The sequence below is a fragment of the Myodes glareolus genome, chromosome 5, assembly GCF_982192425.1.
Source record: "Myodes glareolus chromosome 5, mMyoGla1.1, whole genome shotgun sequence".
Taxonomy (NCBI): Eukaryota; Metazoa; Chordata; class Mammalia; order Rodentia; family Cricetidae; genus Myodes; species Myodes glareolus.
The window spans coordinates 17,767,023-17,779,247 of NC_142030.1; the positions used below are offsets into that span (position 1 = coordinate 17,767,023).

Consider the following 12,225-nt stretch of genomic DNA (forward strand, 5'->3'; position numbering starts at 1 on the left):
TCTGTGAATATGCCATGATGATTTAGATCTCCACACCCAAGGTTGACCTTACCTAGCAGGTCAGTGGAGAGAGCACAGCCGTTAGGGCCAAGTGTGGCTGCCTCTGTCTTGCTCTCAATCCTTGGGGCTGCAGTTGAGGCCAGATTTTACAAACTAAATGTTTATAAAGATACAATAAAAAGGAAGCGTTAGTTTAGCTTACTGTAAGTCTAGGGGTTTACCTCCAGTCTGGCTCCACTTCACCTTCCTATGTTGGAGACCATCTACAACAGAATGAGAGAAGGGCTCTGTGAGGAACCAAAGGTTGATTGCAACTTAAGACTCTAAAGCAGTGCTTCTCAGCCTTCCTGATGCTAGAACCCTTTAATAGAGTTCCTCATGCTGTGGTGACACCCAGCCATCAAGGAGTTGAGACTCACATGTTGAGAATCACTGTTCTAAAGCAATCTATTCTAAGCAGGGGTAGTGTGCCTTCCCACACCCCACTCCTCCTTCCTCCCTCTATCCTTATCCCCACCCCAGTTCCAGGGAACACATGGCAATGACTAGACATGTTTCAGCTGTCACAACTAGGGGAGACAATAAGGCTGGAATGGAGTAGGTAGAAGCTGAGGTGTAAGCAGAGACTGCTCACTCTTTTTCCCAGCTGCCCAGACCAAATAATGACATAGAAACTCTAATAATTGCAACACCACTGGCCAATAGTATAAACATATTTTTAGTTATCCCTTACATCTTAAATTAACCCATATCTATTAACCTGTGAATCACCACAAGATTGTGGCCTACTGGTAAGGTTCTGGCTAGCAGTTGGCGCCTTTCTCTTTTGGCAGCTACATGGCATCCCAATGACTCCACTTACTCTCTATCTCTGATCAGATTTCCCTCCTCGCTTTATTTTGCCCTGCCATAGGCAGAAGGAGCTTTATTCATCAATTAATAAAGCAACACATATACAGAAGGAACTCCCACATCACTGAGGTGTTGCTCAACATTCAGCAGCGAAGAGTCAGGTCTCATGGCAAGGAATTCACTCGCCCAAGTGTTCTGAATGCTGTAGCTAGAAAACCCTGCCCTAAGACAGGCACACACCTTTAATCCCAGCACTTGGGAAGCAGAAGCAGGAGGATCTCTGAGTTTGAGGCCAGCCTGGTCTATAAGAGTTAGTTCCAGGACAGGCTCCAAAGCTACAGAGAAACTGTCTTGAAAAAACAAACACAAAACAAAACAACAAGAAAGAAAGAAAGAAAGAAAGAAAGAAAGAAAGAAAGAAAGAAAGAAAGAAAGAAAGGAAGAAAGCCCTAGAGGAAGACAGTGGTCCAAATTTAAGGAAAAAGGTGAACTAGAGGCATATGAGGAAGAGGACAGGGCTGCCAGGATCTGTAGCGATCTCTGCAGCTCTAGGGATGATAATACATCATGGCCAGAATATGTAACAAAGCAAAATGACTTCTCTACACCTGGGAAAACAAAGGAACAAAGGAAGAGACTGGAATCCCAGTATCCCCTTATTGTGATCAAACATTCTCTCAGGAGACATCAGTGTTTAAAGCTTCCCTGATATAGGGTGTCCTTCTGTATATGTGCTGCTTTTATTGGCTAATGAATAAACTGTTTTGGTCACTGGCTTAGCAGAATAAAGCTGGGTGGGAAATCTGAATACAGATATATAGAGTAGATGGAGCCAAAGAAATGCCATATAGCTGCCAAAGGAAAAAGATGTCACCCGAACCACAGCCTTGTGGCAATACATAGATGAATGGAAATGGGTCAATTTAAGATGTAAGAGCTAGCTAGGAATATACCTGAGTTATCAACCAAACAGTGCTGTAATTAGTACAGTTTCTGTGTGATTATTCAGGTCTGGGTGACTGGGAAACACAATCACAGTCTCCATCAACAAATAGCACCAATGTGGGCCAACTACATCCACATAAAACCTGAGAGTTTGAGAAGGAATTCTACACACACACACACACACACACACACACACACACACACACACACACACACAACAGAGTTAAGCACGACTTCTTGGTAGCAGTATTTTCTTGGGTGGGCTCTGTTTGCTGGAGGCAAGCAGAGGAAAATGATTCCCTTAAGAGAAATCTTCCTGTCTCAATTTAGCAGCAAAAACTGCATGGCTCCTTTAAGAGTCAGCTCCCTGGGTCATGCTGGCTGCAGGAATGGCTCAGAGGTCCTGTTACAGAGCACTTAAATGAGGTTTGTGCGCAGAATGCTATAAACTGTTTAATGGTGACATAGACCCACTGTGCCCCTGGAGCTGGAGCAGTGAGTATGGCTCGCAGAGGCAGTGAACATACCTCCACTATGTTGGATGGGGTGGAGCCAACAGGAAAGGCTGTGGAGTTGGTCCTAGCCATGCCTGTTTAGCATAAAAAAGGCACTCCTGGTCAGAAAATGATACAGATACACAATAGGGCAGATTCAGACATAAAAGACCTCTAAATGAGACAGTGTGTTTAAAAAATGTACATAGGCTTGGGAGAGAGAGGAAAAAGAGTATAGACAGTTATAAAAAGACAGAAAGTCATAGATTAAAGGAATAAAGATAACAAAATAAATATTGAAAAGTAATAAAATAAAAAAATAAGCCATGTAAAGATGGAATATACACAGAGAGTCTGGGTTATGTATACTATTGTGTTTTCTTTGGATTTTTTTTTTTTTTACTGTGAATGAGATAAGTACAGAGAAACATTTCATTGTTTGGGTTACTAGGCTAAACCAACATATATATTTTAAAGGTGCCTTGACTTTAAAATTTGAATCTAAGGATATGTTACTTTGAAAAAGAGGTTCTGCTTTTGTTTCCACAGAAGATGAGAACCTGTGGATTCCTTCCAGGCTAATACAGTTTGATGGAATAAGACTCCCTGAAAGGTCTCTGTGAACCCTAACAAACATCAAGAAGCAATTTGGAGAAAACTATGCCAAAATCCCAAAATGATTACTTATAAACATTTGTTTTCATTTAAAAGGGGTTGCATATAAATGGTTAGTGATATAGAGAATACTTTGCATTAGTATGGATCTTGGTCTATTGATACAAATTTAAAGTCAATTTTGTTACACTGTGTACATGTATATTTCTACTCTTATTCTTGTTTAAGGTATTATGTTTATACAACTCACTTTAAAAATGTAATGTATAATTTAAAATTATGAATTAATAGTAATTTATAATAGTCAAACTTGTAATCATGTTAGTAAGGTTTTCTAGATGTACAGATATATATTTCAGATAGATAGATATTCTTCAAACTTTTCAAATACCTAAAGAATATGGTATTTAAAATGTTTTAAGAACTTAAGACTTTTCTTGACAGTGAGACATGTCTGCTTCTGGCAGTGCTAATTACTTCTGAGAGGTTGATGAAGAAACTCGTTATAGAACTTGCCTTTAATGTGACAAGGCTAGCCATTTGGACAAGAAACTGCTCTTGCCTGGACTGCTTGATGGTATGTATGCTGTATGAACTGAACATGCAGGACCCACAGAAAAACAGCTGCTGAACTTTCCAAAAGAAAGTTAGATCAGATAGTCCTTCAAGGTTTCTACTTTATAAAAGAGTCTGCCAGATATTCTGGAGGATAGAAGAAAGTGACTGACAAACTGCCCATATAGGCAAAACAGTCTTTCAAATTTCCTGCTTCATAGAAAAGTCTGCTGGATACTATGGGCCTGTAGGCTGAAAATGGATGCCCCGACATTACAGAATAACTTTGGGTGACTGTCCAGGCAGCAAGATATCTCTGTCATTTTAGAGTTTTGGAAGTTGCTTACAATGTACTTCCTGTTTACTTAGGTATTATTATATCCTTCTGGAGTCTTTGTTAGAGTTGAAGACAGATGGCTATATTTTCCCTTAGTTATGATAAAACATAAATTAGATATGAAACATTAGACTCACAAAGAAATATTGTAACTGTAATTCTTGCTTGATATATGTTTTGTTATATGTAATCTTACTATGTTAAAGTTAAAACCTTCCTTTTTAATTAGACAGAAAAGGGGAGATGATATGGGATGTCTTTCTGTATATGTGTTGCTTTTACTGACTAATGAATAAAGCTGTTTTGGCCAATGACTTAGCAGAGTAAAGTCAGGTGGAAAATCTGAACAGAGATATGGAAAGAGAGTAAGCAGAGTCAAAGAGAAGCCATATAGCTGCCGAAGGAGAAAGATGCCATGGAACCTTACCAGTAGACTACAGCCTCATGGCAATACATAGATTAATAGAAATGGGTTAATTTAAGATGTAAGGGCTAGCTAGGAATATGCCTGAGCCCATTGACTGAGCAGTGTTGCAATTAATATAATTTCTGTGTGATTATTCAGGTCTTGGTGGCCAGGAAATAAATGTGCTGCCTCCATTTACACTTTCCCACCTCCCTGAAGCCACAGTGGTAACTTAAACCTTAAGCACATTGGTCTAGGATAGAGAAACACATTTAAAATACAAACTACAGCACCTCCCTTGTCTCTTCGTCTGAGTCTTATTCCCACACTGGACACCACAACACAGGTAAGGTAGGCCCTAGATGGACATAATTCCTTAGGAGCTGAAGTACTCCCCACCACTTTTCCTTCCACACCAGAAAGCCAATACACAATTCATAAGTGACTTTACATAGACAGAGCCTGGAATCTAACCTTTGTGAAATTCTTAAAGCGTTGCTGCTCTGCTATTGCTCCTACATTGCTAGGGGCACATGACACAAAGAGTCTTGACAACTGGGAACCAGTTAATGGAAAGACCAATGACCTAGCTTCACTTCTAGCTGCTGTGCTTGCTAGCAAGGCCTTGCCCTTGGAATCCTTTGTCTCCACTTCCTCACCTGATGAAGAGGCCTCCAGTTGTTATGGGGACTAGTGAGGTGAAATGGTTTGTAAAGAATACTGTTTCCATAAATGTCAGCCTTCTGTGCACAGAGAGGTAGCTTGGAATGCAACTCATGGAACTGGAACAAATCTGACTTCTTGCTAATTTTACCTGTACTCTTGTGTGCATCTGTGTGTGTGTGCTCTTGTTGCTGAAAAAGGCTATAAATCTTTCTGTTCTTACAGCAGGACTGATGTACGTGTCACCATGATTTCTGCTCCATGCATCTGTTGCGGTGCTTTCTGTTGCAAGCAAGCTTTAGGCTTTCCAGCACATATTTTCTCATTCTATTGCCAATGGGTGACTAAATCAAGGTCATGTCATCAAGAGCCCACTATTTCTTCTTTCTGTTCTTTCATACTCAGCACGGTTGCTTTTGACTTCAGGCATATTGTTTTGCAGTCACAAGATGACCATAGGTAGCTCTGAGACTTGTATGGTTACAACATTAGCAAGGTAGATAAATGGAGAGTTTCTTTGCTATTTCCTTTTGAAAATCCAAAAATCCTTTTGTAGAAGGTCACTTCTGGGCCATCTTCCTTTCATATGTAACTGGTCAGAACTGTATCACATGTTTATGATTAACCAATCAGGTCAGAGTAATGATGACCCAACTAGGAATGGCTTAGACCAATTAGGATTCACTCTAGGAGTATGGAAGAGTACAAAGATACCAGAGAATGAATAGACAAGGAATGGTCAACTCCAACATCCAAAACATTATATCTAGGCTGAGATGCATGATTTTTAATCTTTGTCCTCAATTTGACAGGATTTAGGATCATCTAGGAGATGGTGAGGCACACTCTGGACTTGTCTGTCAAAGTGTTTCTAGAGAGGATTAATTGAGGTGAGAAGACCCTCCCTAGACAAAGGCAACACCATCCTCACACTGGTGGAGCTCAAGCAGAGTTATCACACCCCTTCTCACTGCTTCCTGTCAGTCATGGGCAGAAAAGCACATGAAACCAAGTGGTCACAGACAGAAATATCTGAAAATAGGAACCAAATAAATTTCTACTCTATAAGTTTTTTCAGGTCTTTTTTCATCATAGCAATGAAAAAAGTAACTAATATGAACATCATGTGAGTCCCCTCAAAGTCATCCTTGATGCTGGGTAAGAGGTACATGTAGTGGTTATAGACAGTGACTTCTAATTTGCTCATCAGAGAAATTCATTTCCTTGACCTCTTGAATATCTCTTCTCCTATGTTCCTGTCATGTTTCTGACAGATTCATTTACATTTTTATCAAAATAATTATGCTCACATTTTTACTCACTTTTAAATTGAGCAATTCAAGAAGAAACAAGAGAAAAGTTTTTTTTTAAAAAAATCACTACAAATCCCACTTCTCCAGACTAAGCAATACAAAAATTTAATTAGCATGGTTGAAGGCATCTCTATCTGTGCAAAATGAATGCCAAAATGGATATATAATATTTAATTCAATGGTCTTTGAAATAAAGATTCTTATCTGAGCATTCAGGAACAAATAGCTACTTTCTGCCCCTCCTTTTTCTCTTCTCTCTCTCTCTTTCTCTCTCTCTCTCTCTCCTTCCTTCCTTCTTTCTTTCCTTCCTTCCTTCCTTCTTTCCTTCCTTCCTTCCTTCCTTCCTTCCTTCCTTCCTTCCTTCCTTCCTTCTTCCTTCTTCCTTTAATGTAAGTTGTTTCTGTCAGGTATTTTGTTATGGCAACAAGAAAAGCAATTAATTCAGTGTCTGAAAGTAGTGTCTTCCAAGAAGACTCCCTATGCTCTTCCTGGATTTTCCCATCAGGCAAATGGTGACCGCATTGATGTCTAGCCACATGCTGTAATTCCTTATTTTGTGCTTTGCTATGATACTCCTTTCTCACAGCTTAACTAGGCTCTACCTGTTCTTCAACAGTCATGGCCAACACCTTCAAATCTCATCGCCATCTAGTCTCTTTCCCTCCACAGCATCTACCTTTCCCCTGAAGTTCTCCTAGAGTTACCGTCTCTAGCACTGAGTTTACTATTGGGTCTTCTAGCAGTTGTTGCAAACACTTCTGTGTCATTTCCTCAAGTAAACTCTAAATATCTGGAGGGTGGGGACCAAATACAAAGCTACAGTTTTGCCCAGTAGCAGGCTGGACTAACAGAATTGCCCATTTAAAATGACCACGCATGAGCTACACAAAAGCAAGAGACTTCTGCTTAGAAGATTACAAAGGCACGATACCTATAGGAGGGACCACTTGTTTGTTTCCTGGCCACCCAGACTTCCGAAATAACCACACAGAAACCATATTATTTAAATCACTGCTTGGCCAATCACTTAAGTGTATTGCTAGCTAGTTCTTACATCTAGTATTAACCCATTTCTAGTATTTTATATTTTACCACGAGGCTTATGGCCTACTGGCAAGGTTCCAGCATGTCTATCTCTGGCAGCAGCTCTATGACTTCTAACTCTGCCTTCCTTTTCCCAGCATTCAATTTAGTTTTTCCCGCCTAGCTCTATTCTTTTGCCTTATCACAGACCCAAAACATTATTAACCAATGATATTCACAGCATACAGAGGGGAATCCCACATCATACACCTATCCCCCAATGACAGTTACTATTCATTATCAATTTGGCTGGACTTGGAATCCCACATGAGACCCAGTGATGGATATGTCTTTGAGGGTATTTCCAGAGGACTTGACCTGATGAGATAGGTCTCACCTTGACTGTGAGTAGTTTAGGTCCCTGTCCTTGTTAGCTTTCTGCTACTGTGATGAAACACTGCTCAAAACAACTTGAGAAGGGGAGGGTTTATCTGCCTGACAGTTCCACATCATGGTCCACTATGGAGGAAAGTCAGGGTAAGAACTCAAGCAGGGATCTGGGGGCAGGAGCTGAAGCAGAGACCATGGGAGGTCCCCGTGGTTCACTAAACTTGCTTTCTCCTGCAGGACCTACAGGGGCCAGACTTAGGAATGGAAATACCCACAGTGGGCTGGGCCCCCACCACACCTATCACTCATAAATTATATGCCCCAACTTGCCCACAGATGGAGGCAATTTCTCAACTGAGATTCCCTCTTCCCAGATGACTCCGATTTCTGTCAAAGTGACAAAAAATTAACCAGCATGGTCCCAGGCTGAATAAGGAAAGGGATGGGGGTGGGGAGGACAGCTGTGGACTTACGCTTAGCTCACTCTGCTTCCTGACTATGACACAACCAGCTGCCTCATATTCCTGCCACCATGACCTCTGCACCCTGACGATCCCACCCAACAGTGAGCCAACATAACCCCTTCCATCTTTAAACTGTCTTTTTCTTTCGGTTGGTTTAGTTGTTGTTGTTGTTTTGAGACAGGGTCTCCCTATGTCATCATGGCTGGCCTGGAGTTAGTTCTGTAAAACAGACTGGCCTAATCTCATAAAGATTCCCCTGCCTCTGCCTTCTGGGTGCTGGGACTAAAGGCACGCACCACCATGCCTAACCTTAAATTCCTTCTTGCAAGGCAACTGGTCACAGTAATGAGAAAGTAACTATCACCTACTGCTTGCTAATCGCAGACAGCTGGTGGTCTCCAAGCTCCTTACACCCTTTAGTAGAAAGTTTGTCTTTGCCAGGCGGTGGTGGGCAGGCACCTCCACCTCAGCACTTGAGGCAGAGGCAGTGGAGCGCTGTGACTTTGAGGCCAGCGTGGTTTACAGCTGTGGCTGTTACACAGAGAAACCCTATCTCAAAAGACCACACACACACACACACACACACACACACACACACACACACACACACACATGGTTTTACGTGTATGACCATGTATAAAAAGATTTTGTATGTCTGGTGGTGCTAATGTTTGAACCCGGTGCCTCACATTGGTTGAGCAGGTTCTCTATCACGAAAGCTCACCCCTAGTCCCAAGAGACTTAAAAAAGAGAGTTATTTGGAAGGATGGTTATTTTCAGTTTGTAAAAAGTTCAAGTCTATTCACGACTTGAACAATTGATATTGATCGAAGGCTATGTGCTAGGTACTGAGGATACATTACTGAGCTTGATTTAACAGACTCTCCTTAGGAGATTAAGGGGCAAAAAGGGCAAGCATTAAATACACAAGCACTGTTCCAGCAGGCAACTCCACAGAAAAACTGCAAGTGTTAATGGGATCAGCCAGGACGCCTGGCTGATCCAGGGTTCAGGAAGGCTGTACCGCGAGAAGTCTGTTTAACGCGAGAGCCGAGGGGGCTGCGGTTTCTGTCCCTTGGTTGAAAACGCTCCATTGGAAGACGATTTTACCTTTCACAGCACATGCTGAGGATCGACAACCAGGGGCTCGTGCATGCTAAGCACATGCTCTACCACTGAGCTACAGCCCAGCCTTGCACACAGGTGTGGCACTGAATGTCAGTGCCCACAAGACGGGTGGCTTGACAGCAGGAATGACCTCTTGAAACATTTGGCAGCGAGTTGCAAATAAGGACAAGAAAAATAACCAGAACTTCTCACTCTGAAACAGAATGCCACGGCTGAATATCTCCTTTGATAAGGAAATTAATAAACCTTCCTGTTTGCTGGTTCAGTAGTTCATAGCGTTGGCTGATTGCAGGCTCAGGATGGAAGGGTCAGTAGCTTACACTTGTGCCTTGCACAATTGCTTTTCTTCAAATGAATCTTCAAGGCTTGGGGTTTTTTGTTTTTTTGTTTTGTTTTGTTTTTTGTTTTTTTGTTTTGTTTTGTTTTGTCATTCTTTTATGTGAAAAGCTGGATTTTTAAACAATGTAACTGCAAAAGTGATTGCCCAATAAACATTGACATATTTGTTTAGTTTTAAAAATGTTACCCCTTTAAATACATTTTATTTATTTTTATTTTATGTGCATTAGTGTTTTTGCTCACATGTGTTTATGTGTACCACATGCATGCCTGGTGCCTCAGGAGCCCCGAAGAGGGTGCCCCATTCCAGAGAACTAGAGTTATAGAGTTCTAAGTGACCATGTGGGGCTTAGGAACCAAACTCAGGTCCTCCTCCACAGCAGCAAATTCTTTTAACTTCTCCAGCCATGACAGTTGCCTTCTTATTTAAGACTCTGCATGAGGTAGCTCGTAGTTCCTAGAAGCAAGCATATTAACTGTATTTACATTCCCCAGAAAGGGAAAGGGTTTGCTTGGTATGTTTTGTTGCAGAGGGACCCTAAATCAAGTGTTATGGTGTGTGTGTGTGTGTGTGTGTGTGTGTGTGTGTGTGTTTCTTTTGATATTCTACTCTAGCAACACAACCTTCCAGCTAAGGAAACACATAAACTCTAGAAATAAATGCTTCCTACATAATTGTTGCAGAACTATCAAGCCCATGTTTTCGAGACAAAAGGCTCAGTCACCATTGACAGAGTAAGGTCCCAGTCACCCCTTTGTGTTTGCAGATGCTGCTCCATTAACCAGCTCCTTTCAACTGCCACCAATCCAGACTCCTGACTGGGTACCATAGACTCAGGTTAAGGTGCTGGGGTTGGGGTGCATCTCAGAGGAAGGAAGTTTGCCTAGCATGCACTAGCACCCCGGAGTAGGGGAGACTGGAAAGGAAAATACAAAACAGGGAATATGGGTTCCCTAGCCCTTGAAGAGACTCCAACTGCAGCGACAGAGTGGGAGTTGGAGAATATGAATTTTGTTAGGGTCCTTGCTAAGTCATCTCAAAATGGGACCTATGCCTAACAGCCTCCCACTTCAAAGGGCCCCATTCTCTCAACCCCCTTTCATTTCCCCTGAGTGTTGTTCTGTCCTCTCTCCTGTTGCCCTTCTTCTCAAGTCCACCCAACCACATGCAGAACATTCTATTACTCTATTACTTTTCCTAGTCCCCAGAGGGGCTCAGAATCTTTAATTTTTTTATTATTATTTTTTTTAGAACAAAGAAGTTTAAACAGGGCCTGGTCCTATGGCCCTCATTAAGTCTCTGAGAATCCCCTGTGTCTTTTTAGGGGTGGAAAGGCATCACTCTGCCGTGAGGTCACTTCCGCATGAGCTCTGGCTCCAGGTTCAACTCCAGAATGTTGGTGTATTTTGTGGCTTCTATTAGGAGCAGGTCACCTTAGACTTCATCATCAACAAAGACGTATAATTGCACGGACTCACGGGCCTGAGATCGCACGTTCTAAGTTCTAAAAGATATCAAAGGGAAATGTGTTGTTTGGGAATCTTAACGAGGCCCTTCCCATACTCCCGGCTTCTACAACACCACGAAGAGTATTATTTCCCTCCTAAGAACTCGTTGTTAAATTAGCCGTGTCTGGATAGTTTTACATCAGAATTTTCTGAACTCCTCAGTCGTTGGAGGCCTAAAGAAGAAATAAACTAGAGAAACAATTGTGTAAACAAGAAGAATATACAAGGGCTAAATGCCGGTTCTTTTGGATAGAAAGGCAGCCTTGGATGTGCTTCAATCTCAGCCCTGGACCGCAACAGTCCTCCTTCCCAAAACTACAAATGAAAAGCAAGCCGAGAACGTAGTTGTTTTGGAATGCCTGCATTGCGATGCGTATTTACCACGGTCCTGCTTAAGCCTCGCTGCGGACGCGTTCACAATATAAACAGGAAGGATTAGAGTGACCCGCGTCCCCAAAGACTGCGGCAGCCCGGGGAAAGTTCCAGTTACCTTGCATCCTGCGCAGCCTGCCCCTTGATGACAAATGTCCCAGATTCGAGCATTCTTTTGTAGTTCATGGGAAAGCAGGCTAATCCGTGCGAGCCCGCCCGCACATAGCCCAGCTCCATTCAGCGCTCCCGCACAATGCGCTCTCTGGCGCCAGGCAGCCCGCAGCCGCAGCTCCTTCACCGCGACCTGGCCCTACCCGCGCCAGTTATGTTCCTTCCCCTCCACGTGCGGGGCTGCCGCTGTGGAGTCGGTGGGAGCGCAGCGTGGGAAAATCTGCACCGAAAAAATAAACAAACAAAAAATTCAAGACGTGGCAGGCTGGCCTACTCGCTTCAAGAATTCAGGCTGGCCTCTGTGTTCCACTTAACACTCCCTCCCCCTTTTTAAATCTTTCCATCCGTTCTCACTCTTTCACATTCCTTTGTTTCATTAGTTCGGATCTCTGTCTCTCTGTCTCTGTCTCTGTCCCTCCCTCCCTCCATCTCTCTTTCCTCCATCGAGTCACGGGGAGTCACGGGGCGCTAGCCCTCTGTTAGCTCTTTCAATACGGCAGGTCACGGGAGCTTTTCTGGAGCGGAGGAGTCATCACAGTAGCCTTGTGAAGGAGGCACATATCACAGATGAGGGAGCTGAGGCACAGATGAGCCCAACCGGTACTTAAAATAGAAGCAGGCCCCTTAAGCTACAGGTTGTCCTGGCTGT

General features: G+C 42.7%; 1 protein-coding gene across 1 annotated transcript in view; it reads right to left on the bottom strand.

The window, feature by feature from the left end:
* Positions 1-11,987, bottom strand: part of LOC125401974 (uncharacterized) — a 90,124-nt gene extending 78,137 nt beyond the window's left edge. The window contains exons 1-2 of the mRNA XM_085687649.2: positions 11,524-11,987; positions 222-263 (exon numbers count right to left, since the gene is read on the bottom strand). Coding sequence (XP_085543775.2) covers positions 222-263; positions 11,524-11,530 — 49 coding nt within the window. The 5' untranslated portion in view covers positions 11,531-11,987. The remainder of the gene's footprint in view (positions 1-221; positions 264-11,523) is intronic.
* Between the last annotated feature and the right edge of the window lie 238 nt (positions 11,988-12,225).